The sequence below is a fragment of the Pelodiscus sinensis genome, chromosome 22 (genome assembly GCF_049634645.1).
Source record: "Pelodiscus sinensis isolate JC-2024 chromosome 22, ASM4963464v1, whole genome shotgun sequence".
Lineage (NCBI taxonomy): Eukaryota > Metazoa > Chordata > Testudines > Trionychidae > Pelodiscus > Pelodiscus sinensis.
This window is the reverse complement of record NC_134732.1, coordinates 17,466,646-17,485,049: the sequence shown is the minus strand read 5'-3', so window position 1 is coordinate 17,485,049 and position 18,404 is coordinate 17,466,646. Positions and strand designations below refer to the sequence as shown.

The window sequence follows — 18,404 nt, the reverse complement described above, 5'->3', positions numbered from 1 at the left end:
TATTTGCATATTCATAAAATGTTACTGATCTGCCAAAAAGTTTGTGAATGGGTTTGCCAGTCCACGGTGTAAAAAGGGTTGGGAACCACTGCATTCGTGTTTTGATGTATACATTTTAAAAAGTGCATTTGCATGTACAGTTGCCCATTTGTGCACACAGTTGCCTTGTTTACTTACATTTTTACCCATGTATGGGTGTGACATCAAATCCATGTGATATAGCCAGTCAATGGCACAACCGTTCACGTACCTAGGGTGCCAGGTGCATTGCTCTTGGCCTCTACATCCACAGCCAAAAACCCCAGGCCTTCTGACATGTATGCGAGGTGAGACATACACAAGCTGAGAGCGAGCTGTGAAAGGATAAGAATCCCATACACAACAATCATATTTTGAAGGCACAACGGGCCTGGAAATATCTTGCTCACGGTACATATATAAGTGAGGTTCTAGATCGTTAATATTGCACGAACAATCAGAGAGAGACTGACCCAGGTTGGTAGAGTCTGACTGCCTGTTTGAATGCTTAATGCTAAGAATTCCTGAACCTGCTGTTTTGTCAGACTTCTGTGCCCTAAATAACAATCCCTTAACAGTTCAGGCATCATTTTATAACTCCTCTAGCACATATAGCTTTCCACATGGACAGCCACCCAACATTTCTGTAAGCAGCTGTCATGATTAGCCGGGTGAGTTTAAGCAGTGGGTGAATTGGAAGGCCGGCACAATGCCAGAGATTTTTTTTAAGGCCTATTCTGGAGTGACGATCATGTCCCAAAACTCTGCACACATCCTTTCTCCTACATCTGAGACTGATAGTGGAGTTCCTGGGATCTCAAGGAAGATTAGAGTATGGAGCCGTGTTTCATCGGGGAATTTTTCCAAGCTCAAAGCGGTTTGAGATCCTCTTCAAAAGAGCAGATGCCTCAAGGTATACGTCCCCTGTCACGTTGTCAGGTAGGGACTTCGTAGTCTTCAGCCATGAATCAGCGTGACCCGTTCAGGACTGTGTGCTACAGTGCGCCCCATGAGCCGGATCCACAGAGGAGAGGGGTCTGTTACTGGGCATGTATTGGCTCGTTAACTCAAGCAGTAACAGTTTGTGAATTTAGCTCTAAAGTTCTCCAGTTCAGGCCTCGGTGTGAAGGCCCCCCCAAACCAGGGGTCTATAAAATCGTAAATGGCATGGAGAAAATGAGTAGATCAGTGTCATTTACCCCTTCACGTCACACAAGAACTCTGGGTCAGCTGTTGCCATGAATAGACACCATATTTCAAACAAACATATGGAAGTACTTCACACCCACTCAGCCTGTGGAACTTCCTGCGCGGGGGTGATGTGAAGGCCAGAAAGATCACTAGGCTCAAAAAAGAACGAGAGAAGTTTTTGGAGGGTCGGTCGGTCAACCAGGGGAGCTGACAGGCTTGTCAGCCCCCTGGGGGAGGGGCTGGCTCCATTCTCCTGGATAAGGTTGCCAGGTGTCTGGCATTGGCCCGGACTGTCTGGTATTTGCAGCCTCTGTCCGGTTAAAAAAAAAATACCGGACATGTAAAATGTCCAGTATTTTCTATTTTCTCGAATGAAAGGCTGCTTGTGACATTCTTCCTCTGCCGCGTCTGGCAGGGGTGGGAGGCGCGGGGAGCCTGGGGATTTAAAGGCACAGTGATTTTTTTTGTGTGTGTGTGCAGTTTTTTTTGCTCAACTAATTTTTTTCCCACCGTGTTTGGCATTTTTTGTGAAAGTATCTGGCAACACTACTCTAGGAAGGGGCGGGGCCTAGAGTGGAAAGGGCAGGGCAGCCAGCTCCCAGTGCCCCCTGGAAGATGCCCTCTCCCACCTCCCTCCAGATTTCAGAGCTAGGGTTGCCAGGTGGTTTAACCAAAAATACTGAACAACCCCTCCCACTCCCCCCCCCCCCCCCAAAAAAAACACCAGGAAAAAAATTCTGTTGAGGAAAAAAAAGGGGGGGAGACCAAAGTTAAGGGGAAAAAAAGGGCACTGCACCTTTAATGGCCCTGCGCTCCTCACTCCCACGACGTGGCAGGGAAAATTGTCCCCACCGGGCTTCCATTCGAGGGAAACAGGAAATACCAGACATTTCACATGTCCAGTATTTTCTGGCTTTTTAACAAATGGGGGACCCGAGTAACAGATAGTCCAGGCGAAAACCTGGCAACCCTACTCAGAGCCCGCTGCCCGGTGTCTTGGTGCTGATTCTAAAGGACTTGTGGCTGCAGGCTGCTATGGCTGTCATAGTAGTAGTGGCGTCTGGGAGCCCCAGGCCCCAGGACAATAGCTCCCGGGGGCTGCCGTCAGTGGCAATTAAGTTCAGGGAGGCAATCCCATGTTCTGGATGTCCCTAAACTTCTGGCTGTCAGAAGCTGGACCTGGACGACAGGATGGATCACTCAATGAATTGCCCTGTTAGGGTATGTCTAGACTACATGGCTCCATCGACGGAGCCATGTAGATGAGTTTACTAGACATAGCAAAATGAAGCGGCGATTTAAATAATCGCCGCTTCATTTACATCAAAATGGCCACTGTGCTGTGCTGACGATCAGCTGATCGGCACAGCGGGGCAGTCTAGACACGCCGCCATCGACAAGGGAAGCCTTTCACGAGGCATACCGGGAGCAATGTAGTCTAGACATACCCTTAGAAGACAGGACACTAGGCTATAAATGGAGCGCTGGTCTAACCCAGTAAGACCTCTGTTATATGACCCTGTCCAGTTACTGTCCCTCTCTGACTCCCCTCCCCTTAGGACTGCATTGTGTTTGGCAGCAGCTCAGTCCCTGGGATTAACCTTGAATTAGCTCCCCTGCTAAGGCGATCAAAGTGAATAGCTTAAAGGCAGGAGGCTAGTTCTTTCTAGCATCAATATGACACAGAAGCAGGAAATAAATAAAGTGCTTGTATTTAATCCTCTCTCCATCCCTCTCCTGCCCCCCCCCCCCCCCCCCCCAAAGGCCCTGTGAGGAAACTCTCCAAATTAAACTGTTTCAAGCTCCTATTCTGGTGAATGCTACAGAAAGTTCCAAGCAGCGAAATGCCAATGGCTGATTTTCTGGGAGGGGGGAGAGGGGTATTTGTCACAACCCTTGAGAGATGATAGAAATGGGTCAAACAGCACTGCCTAGCGACATCGGAAAACTGGAGGTGGGGGGGAGGAAGCGGTCCTTTGGAAGGGAGCAGGTTTTCTTGCTGAAAGTCAAAAGTCAAGTTTACAGTTTGAGTAGGTGATTGCTTCTCGTGCAGCTTTTGGTGCTATAACTCTTCCCACCTGCCCCAGAGGGCAGTTTCTTCTGCTCACATTTGCAATGTGCTTGGGGCAGCTGGCAGGGAGGGAGGGAGGAGAGAAACCACAAGCCACAGAGTGAAGCCTCGGTACCGTTCACGTCAACCAAAGAGGCGTAGCTCCTCACTGCCTTGCAATGTGAAAAATTGGAAGTGCAAATGTGCAAGACAAGGCCCAAAGTAAACTCTGTCAATTTCTGGTCAGGGGATAAGACAAGAGTTCCTCTCCCTTTTTGCCTGTGAAATGTTTTCGATAGCAAAGGTGCCCCTAAACCTCCCAGGTTCAGGACACTGGCTATAAGGAAGATGCGCCATCAGTATTTCTTTCTAATGCATCACCCTCACAGGAAAGCAAACAAATTCGTGTTGGTTGCCAAAGACAATTGTTTCCTCATGGTGAGCTGACTGTTCACTAGGAAGCATCTCTGGAATCGGAGAGTATGTCTACACTGCAACACTATTCCAAAATAACTGTGTCGGCATCTACACAGCAGGCAGTTATTTCGAAATAGTGTCCAAATACTGTCAAGCTAGGGAACTTCTTACTCCAACTCCTATAACCTTCACTGTACGAGGAATAAGGGAAGTTGGAGGAAGAGGGCTCTATTTCGAATTAAAGCTGTGTAGAAGCTCCCTATTTTGAAATAAGCTACTCAATTTGCGTAGCTTATTTCCAGTTAAGGCCTGCAGTGTAGAAGCACCCTAAATGTGGAGTGTAGACTTGTATCACGAGGGCAGCTCTGTAGAAAACAGAGACAGACATGATTAAATCCCTTTCAGTGGTTAGTTCAGCCATTGAACTATGTCTGTTCACCAAAAAATTTTTTCTCCTAGCCTTTATGAACACCCCCAACCTTCCAGCCCCTGTGTCATTGTGGTTGCCATTTGTGGCTGATCCTCTATAGCTTCCAGTCCTTTCAATACAGTGACTAGCACCGTATATAATATTCACAATCTGCTTGTCCATTACAAAAGGCTACAGTTAATAATGTTCAAAGCAGAACAGCTGTGTCTGGTTTGGGGTTTGGTTTCTTCACTCTGCCAAAGTTCTCAGATAGGTTTTCCCCTCCACTATAATCTGAAAATCCTTCTCCTTTTCAGGGCCTCTAGCGAATGACATCTGAAGGCGTATTCCCTTCCTTTGCTTTTATCCTAAGCCTCATAAGATTTATGTACGTTGAATGGTATAAGCTACTTATTGGCCCTGGCTCTTATTCTGTGTGGGTCCATTTTCCATTGTCGTTCTCTCCTCCCTTACACAGACTACTCACCTTTATTCACAGGAGATGCCCGCATGGTGCTTTTAGGGCGTGTTCCCTCTTCCACGCCACACTGATCTGTGGAAGTGGGGCATGCGTCATGTTGTTTCTCACTAGCACAGGGGCTTTGGTTTCCAGGCAGAAGGGGAGGTCCGCTTGAGTTACTCGGCTCCTGTTCCATGCTTATGGCTTTAGCAGATACCATTGGGGTGAATTTGTTGCCAGGCATTCTTACTCTGTATTTGCGTAAGAGTGAAATGTAAAGCCCTCCCCCCCTCCCCCAACCTGGCCTATGGGAACCTCCCTGCTAGGGTGAGCTGTGCTGAGGTAAGGAGAAAGTGCACTCAAGAAGTTTTCAATGTGTGTTTCACACGAAGAGGAGGCTCCATTAGAAGTTGTTGTTTCCCTGCCGAGCAGTGCCTCTCGAGGCTTCCAGATCCCACCAAATACTGCGCTGCCCCTTCTCCCCCCAGGAGAGCAAGTTCTGTGCAACCGCCTCTGTTCCAGAAAGAGAATCTAATATTTCCCTTGTAAATAGGTTCATAGCTACTCCATGTGCCCTCTGCATAATGCTCTGGTGTTCGCTAGGGGCTCGCGGTGGTATCGATGCATTAAAGCTGCTTGTAGGGGCCACTGAAATGGGCTTTTAATAGAGCGAGGTGGAATTTTAAAAATTGTGTGGCGGGTGAAATCCGGGCTGTGTTGAACCCAAGGGGAATTTGGCCATTGACTTCATGGGGGAGGCAGGATTTCCTGAGTATCCTGCAGGGTCGTCCTTAGGATTTCTGGGGCCCTCCGTAGTTCTATGAAATGGTGCCTCCATGTCCAATGGCAGCTCGGGGGAACAACTATTTTTTAGAGACGTGATTTTGGAATCTTCAGCAACACACCAACAAAATTGTTTGAAAGCAAATTCTGAACTAAAGCCCTTTGTACCTGGGGTTGGTAAATGCCCGTTGAATGGCTTCAGTACCACTCAAATGGCTCTTTCCCGGGATTCTGCTAATCGCTCTGGCGGGCTTTTTCTGTTTTAAGTGAACTAGATCGTCTCTGGAAAAAGCAGAGCCACAGACCAGGGGTAGGAAGAGGCAGGAGGATGGACATTAAGATCGAGTGGTGCCCCAAATTTTCAGGTGCCCTACGCATCTGCCTATTCTGTGTACAACTAAGGACAACTCTGTATCCAAGTGCTGTTTTGAGGGAAGAATTGAGACAACACATTGGTGAGGTGATAAGGATGCCGTCGAGATATCCCCTAGCTCTGAACGCTGGCCTAGCCTCCCTATGGTGGGTGGTGAAATTAACCTTCATTACTGTGCACAAAGTGCTCTGAGATCCTTGCATGAGCAGAGCAAATTGTTATTTGATACCATGGTTCGTTGTTACCGCTAGATGGCCAGACCACACTAGCAGACATGGAGTCCTGGGGTTCAGATGATATAGCCAAAAGCGTAGGCCAAGAGGTGACCTGTTGGGTTAGAATCAGAGGGGAACAATTTAAATGGAAAGTTTGGCAATCTTGTGAGTAGATTTAAATAGAGCTCTGCTTACCCCTTAACTACTGGGCAGGTATCCCCTGTTTCTAAGGCCTCTGTGTTCTTCTACTGTTTTTCCACTGCCCTCCAAGGCTCCCCAGCAGCGAGCTCTGCTTACCTCTTAACTACTGGGCAGGTATCCCCTGTTTCTAAGGCCTCTGTGTTCTTCTACTCCTGTTTTTCCACTGCCCTCCAAGGCTCCCCAGCAGCATGATGCATTGCTCCTGTGCATTGTGGATTTTTTAAAAAACGAAACGCTTTGTAAATCTCGTATGTCAGACGGAGATTTAAATTTATGTTCTGGGAGCCCCTTTTAAACTGGCTGCATATTACGGCACATGTTGAGATGTTGTTAAGGGAAAAAAGTCAGAGGAATAATCTGTATTGGCTGCAGCTTCATCGGGTATTGAGAGTTCCATAAATCTCTCCGTTCAATTATGCGGCTGGGTTAGAGAATCGCAGATTTACACGCTGACACAGGTCAGGGATACTGGGATCTCCCCTAGCACATAACCGGCCTCTGAAATAATGGCTGAGTTACCGTAGGCAGTTGCACATGTCCTGTTTTAACCAGGTGCAATACACCAAATGGGTAGGAGGGATGGAGGTGGGGGGAACATATAGGATTAGTGGGATTTAGGGTTTAAATTTTAAAAAAAGGAATCCACCACATGCCCTGACTCTTTGCATCTGCCCCGGGATGTGTAAGTCAGCGGGTCAGTTTCCAGCCCTCTCTGCTGGTCTGGCGTTGAAAGATGCAGACGTTCCAACTCTGTTGACCCCTCTTGCCCGGAAAAGTACCCAAGCTGTTGATGTAAAACAGCATGCATTTAGTTGGGTCCCTTAGGCCCCGTGCCTGTACAGGGTTGTTTGATGGTGAGACTTCTCATGTACCCCAGCTCCAACATGTGCGTGCAGGATCAAATACTCTGGTTTTTTCCACCTTTTGTCTGTCTAATCCATTTGGACAGTCAAGGCCACTCACAGCAAGGGGAGGGGCAGCTGCCCTGGAGTCTGGTGATTTAAAAGGGCCCCTGGCTCCCAGCTGCCAGCGCCCCTTAAATCACCGCTGGAGCCCCCCAGGCTGGCTGTGGGAGGCTAGTCCTAGCTCCACCCTTTCTTCCTAAGGCTCTGCCCTTTCTGCGGACACGGAGACAGGCCCCTCCCTCCTTGGCCAAAGCCCAGCAAGTTTCTCCGCAACCCTATAGACAGTAAACTCTTTGTGGCAGGGACTGTTCCTACACTAGACCTGGCAGCTTGGCTTACGGTACACAACTCCAGCTAGGTAGAATACCTCATCTTAAGCCGAGCTTAGCATCCCTGACTCCTTGCAAGAGCAGGAGTATTGGATACTGGCTGGGGCACCCTCTGAGTTTGATTTAGCGAGTGTTAACTAGACTCGCTAAATCAAACTCCGGAAGACCAAGCGCGGCAATGTCAATTTTTCATGGACTGAAGACAAGGCCTTGGTGTCTGTACAGCACCTGGTCCAGTGGGGCCTTAATCTCAGTTGAGGCCTCTAGTTTTCTATGGTCGTGCAAATAATACTAATTTCAGAGTCCTTTCTGAATATTTTGTTACCACAGAAGAAATATCATATAGTGATTAAGTGTCTGGACTGAAATTTAGGAGCCATCATTTCTGTTACCTGTTCCTGCAGCTGACTTGCTCTGTGATCTTGGGCAAGTCACTTTGCTTCTGTTTGTAAAGTAGGGATCATTTTTCTACCACACAAGAGTGTTCGGAAGCTAAAATAATAATAGTAAATGCTTGGGGAGCCTTAAATGAAAAAGGTGCATTAACACGGGATTGGTGGGTTCATCAAATGTGAATGCTTGTGGTTTGGAAAACCTTCTGATTTAGTTGTATTACCATTTCATCTAAGAGCCTTAGTCATGGACCATGAGGCCAGTGCTGTAGAAACACAGAACAAAATCAATTTTCCATGCCCCAAAGAGCTTACATGCCATGTACAGGACGCTCTCTAGTCCCTAACCGGTGCCAAACCAGAGAATTTTTCTGATGAAACTTGAGGAACGTCCACACTGCAATTGCATTATTCCACAAGAAAATTGGAAGAACAGAGGGGTTTTTCCGGCACTGGTAATCCTCATTCTACGAGGAAGAAGCCTTTTTCCGAAAGAGCTCTTCTGCAAAAAGGCGTGTGTGGATGGGGAAGAGGGAGTTCTTTCGGAAGAAGAGGAAAGAGGAAAAAGCACAGGTGCCCTGGTGGCCATTCTGTCCATAGCAATCACTGCTTACATGCGAGAGAGCATCCATTCAGTGGAGACGCTCTCTTTTGAAAAAGCAGATCACTTTTTCGATGCACTTTTGCAGGGTGGATGCTCTCTTTTGGAAGAAGTTTTTTCGGAAGATCTTTTCCAAAAAAAAGCTTCTTCTGAAAAAAGCCTATAGTCTAGACGTAGCCTGAGAGCATGGCCTGATGGCTGTAAAGAAACTTTATGGAACTTTAATGAATGTGGGAAACTTTAATGGATGTGGGAAACTTGGCCACATCCATTAAAGTGGACATCTGGCTAACTAAAATTATGCTGGACCATGGATGTTGCTGGCCCAAAGAGTTCAGACAATACAAGTCAGTAGGATAGGCATGGATATTAGCACACCAGAAGCCTGGCCGTTGTCACAGAAGCCAGTTATGCAGTGTTATGGCCCTGGCAGAATGTGCTGTGAGCCACGTTGGACAAATTAAATTAATTTCTCAAATGACAGTGGGGAGGGGGCGTTATTTTACCTTTAAGCCGTCTGAGCTCTCGGTTGCTTTGTTGCTTTCATGCAGCACGTGAACTGCTCTTTCAATTTGCCACGCTAACCGCTAACCCGGTGTAAAATGCAGATCAGAGCAGAAGTGAGAAGGGAGAGGAAAAGCCTCTTAAGATGCCCTGGGGATTGCTGCCTATGTTGTCACCTCAAGGAAATACTTGGTTGCAGTAGGGCCCGTTGTTTAGCAGCCTCTGCGTTGAGTGGCTTGCGTGCAGGATCTGTCGGGTGTGCGCACCATTTACCTTCATATTTATTGAACCTCCAGAGCCTCTGTTTGGTACTGACCTCCCCTCGCAATGTCTGGTTTGAATGCATGGCATGTAGCATTCAGCCAGGAAGAAAGGTATCCTGCTGACCAGTGAAGTCCCCGGTACCTTTTGCAGTTGGCTTTCTGAGTGTTGTTGCTTTAACACCCAGCTACATAGGGTCACACGAGGGAAGCAAGTTAGCAGAAATGAATCAGAGGGGAAGTACCGTGTGGGGAGGGAGAAACTCCAGGACACAAGATGAACTTTAAAATAGCAGTCGCCCCGTCATTCTTGCCCGTGCCTCGGACAGCATCCATGGCTTTGACACCCGGCAGGCCCAGCTACACAGGCTGCCTGTAGTTTGGGGAGGCAACTAAATACATAGTATAACCAGTGCTCCTGGGATGCTGCTGCAGACCCCACACCTGCCTCCCACTCCTACCCCTATGCCGGGCTTGTGCTAGAGGCGTTCCCACGAGCCCCTGGCAGGTTTTTGCTAAGTGCTATACGGAGCAGGGGGGCAGAATTGGCCTCTTAAACCCACATGGCCTCAGTGACTATCCATGGCCACCATGTCTTTGGAACCTGAAGGGGGGTTCCAGATAGGGATGGTAAATTGAATAGTCGTGTAACCTCATGAATTCTTATTGGTTAATTGACTATTCTGTAGTCAGTGCACTCCAGCCTCACTCCTGGGGAGCCCCCTGTCACTCCATGCTGCTGTATCAGAGGCAGCAGCATGGGGTGCCAGACAGGAGCTGGTCCATGAGGGGATACAGTTTAAAAACCAGCTCCCCTCACGGACTGGCTGCCTGTCACCCTGTGCTGCTGCCTCTGGTAAAGAGGCAGCAGCACAGGGTGGCAGCAGCCCCTGTCTGGTGAGGTTCTGAGCTCCCGGATCCAGTGCAAGCCAGAACTGAGCTGGGCTGCCTGTCCACCCAGCTCCGAATACACTTTAAATGCAGAGCCACAGTGGGGGTAGGTCCCAGACCTGGCGTGAGCCAGGACTGAGTTGGGCTGCCTGCCCACCCAGCTCCTAATATACTTTAAGGGCAGAGCTGCAGCAAGGGTGGGTCCCAAACCCATCTCAAGCCAGGACTGAGGTGGGCTGCAGGCCATCCTGCTAAAGAATTTATGAGGGGAGGGGCAGAGAAATGAGTGTCGTCTGTAGCATTAACCTATAAGCTTTTGCTTATTGGTTAATCAGCTTATCGACTACGCTATTACACCCCTAGTGCCAGAGAGGATGGCGAGAGGCTGTTCTCAGTGGTGACAGATGGCAGAACAAGGAGCAATGGTCTCAAGTTGCAGGGCGGGATGTCTAGGTTGGATTAGGAGAAACTATTTCAGTAGGAGAGTGGGGAAGCACTGGGCTGGGTTCCCGAGGGAGGGGGTGGAATCTCCATCCCTAGAAGTTTTTAAGTCCCGGCTTGACAAAGCCCTGGCTGGGATGGTTTAGTTGGATTGGTCCTGCCTTGGGCAGAAGGCTGGACTCGACCTTCTGAGGTCTCTTCCAACTCTAGGGGTATGTTTACACTACCACCCTAGTTCGAGCTAGGGTGGTAGTGTAGACATACCCTAGGATTCTATGATTCTATGTTTAGACTGTTTTAATTAATTACTTAATTGTTCATATAGCCCTTGTGCATCCATTTAGCATGCAAGCAATGTGACTTGCGTTGCCATCATTGGGTAAGAGATACGGTGCATGAGGCGGTATATTTGCTTATGACCACTGACGGGGGCATTTCATAACCTGCTATGAAGGAGGGTCTTCCTGGGGACCAGGGGTGGCCTGGGAGCCTAGGCAGACTAGGCAGTCCGATAGGGCACCCGATGATGATGTCATGGCCATTGACGGCCATGCAGGCGGGGGCGCTAATCGCGCCTTCTGCCTGGGGCGCCAGCTGTCGCAGCCGGCCTCAGCCCGCTCCTGCTGGGGACAGTTTTATTAATTGATTTAAATGCTCCTACCTGAAACCTGTTCCTTTTAAATATATCTGACCTGCTGATAGCTGTGAGCTACAAGATTGTGATAGTATAAGATGTTAGGAATCATTAAAAAAAGGGACTGAGAATCCATGTTACTCACATCTTGAATACTGTGTATCGATGTGGTCACCTCATCTCAAAAAAGATGTCTTGGCCTTGGAAAAGGTTCAGAGAAGGGCAACTAAAATGATGAGGGATTTGGAACGGTTCCCATATGAAGACAAATGAAAGAGACTAGGACTTTTTATCTTAGAAAAGAGGAGACGAAGGGGGGATATGATAGAGGTCTATAAATCATGACTGGTGTGGAGAAAGTGAATAAGGAAAAGTTATGTACTTGTTCCCATAATGTAAGAACTAGGGTCACCATGTAAAATTAACAGGTAGCAGGTTTAAAACAAACAAAAGGAAGTTTTTCTTTATGCAGCACATGGTCAACCTGTGGAACTCCCTGCCAGAGGATGTTTAACAGGACTTTAACAGGGTTCAAAAAAGAACTAGATAAATTCGTGGAGGACAGGTCCATCAGTATTTATTAGCCAGGGTGTATAGGAATGGTGTCCCTAGCCTCTGTTTGTTAGATGCTGGGAATGGGTGACTGAGGAGGGATCCCTTGATGATTCCCTGCTCTTTTCATTCCCTCTGGGGCACCGGGCATTGGCCACTGTTGGATGACAGGATACTGGGCTGGATGGACCTTTGTTCTGACCCCGTATGGCCGTTCTTGTATATCCACATTGCAAGCTGTTAGAGGTAGGGGCTAGCTTTTTGTTCTATGTTTTATACAGCGTCTAGCACAGTGGGCTCCTGGCCCATAATAAGGACAGCTATGTGCTTCTGCAGCACAGATGACAATTTAACAATAGCCAGGGCATTGAGCTCTGGGACTCGAGTACACACCCCATAGAGACAAGAACTTGGCAGGAAGTTAGGAGCTGGAGTCAGATCCAGACTGTTCCAAAGTCCTGATGTGTTTTGAGCCAGACCTATCTCTGTGCATGCACTGAGAAATAACGGCACAGTGGATAAGCGGATGCCCTCTACTGGGCTGGATTGGAGCATCTCAGTCAGTGGAAAGAAGAAAAATGAAGGGGTGTCCAGATGAAAAATCATCCTAGGTCTTTTTCTCCTGCATGAACAGGGACTTCAGAGCAATTCAGAGCCGGGGAGTGGTAGCCGTGCACCATAGCTTAACAGCTGGCCTCAGCCCCGCAAACGTGGATGCAGGGATGTCAACAGGCCTGTGTTGGAATTATGCCAGGGCTCAGCAGCGGAGGGAGCAGCCCCGGTACTTTGCGTCATGGGAGGGCAGATGAATTGAAAATTCCCTTCCGTTCCCCACCAGCCTTGCCGAATTTCTCACACGGGCGCGAACACGCTGCTGTGAATACGTCAGCGCTGTAAAGAAGTGCGAATCCTCTGCGGGGTGGTTCGAGGGGGGAGGGGAGAGCTAGCTGTTTGCTTTGCGCATTCCCATGGTTTTTTTTATAATGAGTAATAACGACTGGCAAACGTTTGGCCCTTCAATCCTCTCCAGGCTGCTGATTTATGGCGAGTACTGCAGCCACATGGAATGCGCCCAAAATACCCTGAACAGCCTCCTAGTGAACAAAGAGGACTTTCGACAAAAAGTGGAGGTAAGCGGGGGTGAGGGAGACTGGGGAGGTGGATGCACGGGGAGGTGGGTGTCCGGCAGCGCTTTTGTCTTCTGCCTCCTTGCTTGGAGAGACTTCCTTGTGCGGTTCGGAAACTGCTCCTGGGTGTGAATGATTACGGAAAATCCCCAAAGAGCTTGGATTTGAAAGAGGAAAGAAATGGGGGCTGATTCTGGGGCAGCACAAGGGCATTGGCGGGCAAAGGTAGTTCCACGCTGGCTTTCAGTACTTAAGATGAGTCTGCCAGTGTGCCCCCTGGCATAAATTACAGCAGCCGAGGCACGCTTAACTTGGGCTGCTAAGCAGCCCAGAATATCCATAGCACATCACCCCCACGCCCCTCATCTACCTCCCACTCCCACCCCTATGCAGGCCCTGTGCTAGAGGGGTTCCCATTAGCCCCCTTGTAGCTTTTTAATAGCCACCGTATGGAGCAGAGGACAGAATCGGCCTCTTACACTTGTATGGCCTCCATGGTGCAAGGCTTAAACCCACCATATTTGGACTGTTTTAATGATTGTGTTTCAAACCTCCCTTTCCCCCGCTTTTTAATACTCTGGCTTTATAGCAGGAAGGCCCCAAAGTCTTCCCCCAGCCAGCTGGCTGTGTCCCAGTAAATGACAGCCAGGGATGATGGAAAAGATTTCGTAGGAAAAGATCCGATTCACTGTCCCCTTTGAGCATCCTCAACGCCCATTTGGAGATTGGTGGATTTTCAGACCAGAAGAATTGTCTTCTCTGACCTCCTACCTAACACAAGCCAGAGGATTTCACCCCTCCATGCCTGTAGGGAGCTTCACGGGAGAGCTGCGATTGGCCCCTGGTTCATTCCGCCCATCTCCCCAGTAAAAAGGGTGCAATAGTGGATCGGCCTCGCTTTGGAGAGCAGGTTTCCCACACATCTTCTCTTTCCCACCCGCCATCTTTCCCTCCATGAAGCCCACTTCTTCACACTTCATTGCTCAAATGCGTGCTCGGGCTGCCTATGCCAACAACCTTCGGCCCAGGTGCCACTCCCCGAACCTGAGAGAGTCGCCTCCCGACCTCCGTGACGGCGCCACCCCCGTAAGATGAAATCGCTCCTTGCCTCCAGCATCGGGACGTTCTGGGCGCACTCCAAAAGCAGTGGGCATCTGCCCATCAAGTCCAGTGGTATTCGGATCCATGAAAACCAGCCCGTGCGGCCGGTGCTGAATTTCTGGAAGAGGCGGGCATGGTGCTGGAGCCAGGTGCATTGCAGGCCGGCTCTGCCCAGACTTGGCGCTAGCCCCGCCCTTCCTCCCTTGGATGCTCCAGTTTTGTGCCTCTCTGGAGCAGAGGGTTTGGACCACACTCAGTCCTGGCATAAGCTGTTACAACCTAATGAAGCCAGTGGAGACTGGACCTACTGACCCTGAATTGTCCTCTGACCTGTGTTGTGTGCCCAAATGGCTCCTTGGGGCTAAGACATTGAGACTAGCCAACCCATTTCCTCTTTACAGCCATAGGAATCTCTGTTGATTGGGCTAATCAGCTAGGGGTGAGCGTTGTATTAGTCGAGGCTCTTCTCTGGCCCCCCTCATGGCCGTACCTAAGCACCTCGCAGTCTTTCCTGTCTTTGTCCTCACAGTGCCTCCGTGAGGGAGAGGGGCCAGAAAGGACAGGCCATTTGAGCTGCTAGTTGCTTCCAACTGAAATTCCTGCTTGGTGTGTGATGTTAATCTCAAGTTGCAGGGCTGCCTGTGCATGTTACTTTATTGTCCACAAATGGCTTCTGATTCGCAGGGCAAATGCAGCAATGCGATTATGAACTGAACTGTTTTATATAACCCCCGCCTCCTGGCTCTCACATCAAAATATTACCATCCCGAACGTGCCCCGTATCCACAGCACTGCTGCTGTGACCTCAAGCTGTTCATCCATTTCTCCTTATTTAATTACATTTCTGCTTGTTAGCAGAGCCTTTCTCTCTGCCTAGTCTAATAAACACATCAGGCAAATCACAACGCACTCTAGTCTTACTGTGTAATGGGGTCTGGGATAAGGGAGTTTCTTTCTTTCTTTCTTTGGGTGTGTCTAGACTACAGAGTTTTTTCGAAAAAGTGGCCTTTTTTCGAAAAAACTTCCCCTGCATCTAGACTGCTGCTGTGTTCTTTCAAAAGTAAATCGAAAGAACGCGGCAGTTTTTTCGACCGTGGAAAACCTCGTTTTACGATGAAGAAAATCTTTTTTTGAAAGTGCTTTCGAAAAAAGGCACTATGTAATGCAAACTACTTTTTCAAAAACTACTGGTTGTAGTCTAGACACTCTTTTTCGAAAGAGGCTTTCAGTCTAGACGTTTTCTTTCTTTCTTTCTTTCTTTCTTTCTTTCTTTCTTTCTTTCTTTCTTTCTTTCTTTCTTTCTTTCTTTCTTTCTTTCTTTCTTTCTTTCTTTCTTTCTTTCTCCCCCCCCGCTTCCCCCCAACGTAGATTTGAGGCAGTCCCTCCCTATGGCCTCGTCACTACTCTGTGGCTAGGATTTCCATCAGAACTGATCCAGGTTGCCCCTGAATCACCTGGCGTAGTCACTACTTCTGAAACCCAGAGAAGTAGTACTGACTTCTGGAGAGAGGAAATAAGAGTATATAAGAACATAAGAATGACCATACTGGGTAAGACCAAGATCCATCTTGGCCAGTATCCTGTCTTCCAACAGTGGCCAATGCCAGGTGCCCTAGAGGGAATGAACAGAACAGGCAATCATCGAGTGATCCATCCTCTGTTGCCCATTCTCAACTTCCGACAAAGGCTAGGGACACCATTCCTACGCATCTTGGTTAATAGCCATTGATGGACCTGTCCTCCATTAATTTATCTGGCTCTTTTTTGAGCCCTGTTAAAGTCCTGGCCTTCACAATATTCTCTGGCAAGGAGTTCCACAGATTGAGTGTGCATTGTATGAAGGGACTCAACCCTAGGTCTCCCACCTGCACAGTAGCACAAATAGCGCTGCACGAGTGGAAGTGATAGGAGGTAGTGTACATATGATGAAACTGGGACATTTACCCCAGCCTCAGTGCCCCTATTGGAAAAATGAGGCACTAACAACGCATTGTGCTTTGAGAGTTTACAGAAGCAAACCAAAGCAGCTTTAGAAGAATGTTTTCCCACCTCTTGATTTATTTTGTTTTGGTTTTAGGAATGCACATTAAAGGTTCAGGATGGGAAGTTTAAATTGCAAGATCTGTTGGTGGTTCCAATGCAAAGGGTCTTGAAGTATCATCTCTTGTTAAAAGTAAGTGTTTCAGTCTCAAGAATTTTCTTGCGATGGCCACTTTTGCTGTAGCATCTGTGATCTTTTCCCGTAGCAAATGGAATCAGTATTGGATAGCACAGAACATTTTTTCTTTAAACAAAACAATGACTATTTAGCACAATGTAATATTTGTGCCCTCTTTTAAAGTACCAGAGTAATTCTATAATAGTTAGCCACAAGAGGCAGTTAATGAACATAAAATAAGCTTTCATATAATCTGATTATGTGTGAAATTCCTCCCGCAAGCTCTGTGTAACAAATCCACTAAGCACCAACAGCTTTGCTGGTTCCTTTCCTTAAAGCTGCCGACTGCTTGTAGCTGTGTGTTCACAGTGGCAGGCAATAATTGCTTTATGTCTTGTCGTGTGTGCCGTTACACGAGTTGGCTAGAGGTGTGTGAAACTTTGCTAACGCATTTGGAATATTTCTTGCAGGAGCTTCTCAGCCATTCATCTGATCGGCCAGAAAAGCAGCAACTCAAAGAAGCTTTGGAAGCCATGCAGGTATGAGTGCTGCCGTCCACCTGCAGGGAATGGATAGAAGTTGTGTACCCTTCAACTTTCGGTTGCAATGGTGGAGATAAATCAGTGTCTAAGCTATTATTGTTTATCTGTGTTTCAGTAGCACCAAGAGGTCGGTGCCCCGTTGCATTAGGCATGGTACAAACACGTAACAGGAACCATTCCTGCCCCAAAGAGCTGAAAGTCTAATGACGTATTTCTGCAAAGATAGTGACACTTGCAAAGAGTTCAGACAAAGCCATTTCCAATAGCTCGGCTTAGGGGTGTTAAGATTCCGTAAGCATGCTTCTTATTTGCTTTGCAAAAGCTGCAGGTGAGAGATGGGTATCACTAATCAGATGCAGTATTTCTACCTGCAGGGGAGGGGCAGGAAGGTCAATTATTCATAGAAAAAACTTGAGAGGGAAACATGTAGCACATCAGGGCAAAGGAAAGAGATGTCTTTTCCTTTAGAATATGTATATGTACTCTAGTTGCTATTAAAGGTTGAACCTCTCTAGCCCGGCACCCTCAGGACCTGACTGGTGCCAAACCAGAGAATTTACCAAACCATGGGAGGTTAATATTATCTAGCCACATCTCCAACACTTCCATTGCTCACTGGGCTCTTAGAAGACATTTAGGGACAAATTAGAGCTAAACAACAGCTCAGAACACCAAAAGCCAGGACTTTGTAAACAAACCCCCAGACAATGTAAAAGGAAAATTCCCCATCTGCTCCTGCCCAGTGGTATTCTGCTCAATATCGGATGATAAACAAACAAACTTTATGGGTCTGTGGGAAACTTAACCACACCCATAATAAGTGGACATTCAGGTAGTTAAAATCATGCCAAACCACGGATGTTGCTGGACCAGAGACTGCCAGACTAGAGAGATTCCACCCGTAGAAGTGATTTCATAACGAATGCATACATAGCTGCTGGCACTGTTATCTCTGCTCTAAAGTCTAGTGGGAAACTGGTATTGGTTGCTGACTTTGCACTGATAACCCTGGTATGTAAATGTACTTTGACAAATTCAGCTTTTGCTAAATCTGGAGCGACTCCATTGGCATGTGTGGCGTTACTTTGAATCTGTACCAGTGTTGTGGAAATTAGTCCCTCTTGGTGTGTTTGTGTGCTGTATCTGCATGGAGCCTAGATGAGGTGCACCATCATCCAGATCCGAATACCACTGGACTGGAGCAGAAAGGGAATTTTCCCTTTACGTTATCTGGGGGGATTGATGGACCATGGCTTGTCCACAAAATGGGAGTTTCTGGATGTTTGAAAATGTTGGGGGTTTCAACAAAAACTTTGGAAACCCCCAAATTTGAGAAAAATAGCATCAAAAGCAAATAAATACATTTTTGTCAGTGTTTTCTGCATTCCGATGGCCTTAAAACTATGTAAACTCAGCAAAATCTGCCTGTAAAACCAGTCTTTTAACCGAGATTATCTTCATGACCACACAGAATATTTACTGGGGTGCTGCGCTCTATGTTCTGAAATCACATTGTCTGAGGATCAGCTATTTTTTTTTCTAACACCCCTTCATTTCCTAGGACTTCAGCAACCTTCAGTGTCTTTGTTAGTCGTTATCCCTGCAAGTCGTTATCCCTATCAGTACGTACACCCAGTTAGTGTGTAGGTCACAGGAAAGTGAAGAAACAACAAATGGTCTGGGAGCACTTTGTAGACTAACAAAACACGTAGATGGTATCATGAGCTTTCATGGGCAAAGTGCTAGCAGACCATTTGTTGTTTTTCCTGTACAGACTAACTCAGCTACCCCCTGAAGAAAAGTGAAGGTTGTTTGAAGGACGTTACAATCTCGACAACCCAGGATCAGGT

At 47.6% G+C, this 18,404-nt stretch overlaps 1 protein-coding gene across 2 annotated transcripts in view; it reads left to right on the top strand.

Annotated features, from left to right (window-relative positions):
• Positions 1-18,404, top strand: part of VAV2 (vav guanine nucleotide exchange factor 2) — a 409,172-nt gene that overhangs the window by 348,884 nt on the left and 41,884 nt on the right. For both annotated transcript variants that reach the window (XM_075905174.1, XM_075905173.1), the window contains exons 9-11: positions 12,657-12,756; positions 15,932-16,027; positions 16,483-16,551. In XM_075905174.1, the coding sequence (XP_075761289.1) occupies positions 12,657-12,756; positions 15,932-16,027; positions 16,483-16,551 (265 nt within the window). The remainder of the gene's footprint in view (positions 1-12,656; positions 12,757-15,931; positions 16,028-16,482; positions 16,552-18,404) is intronic.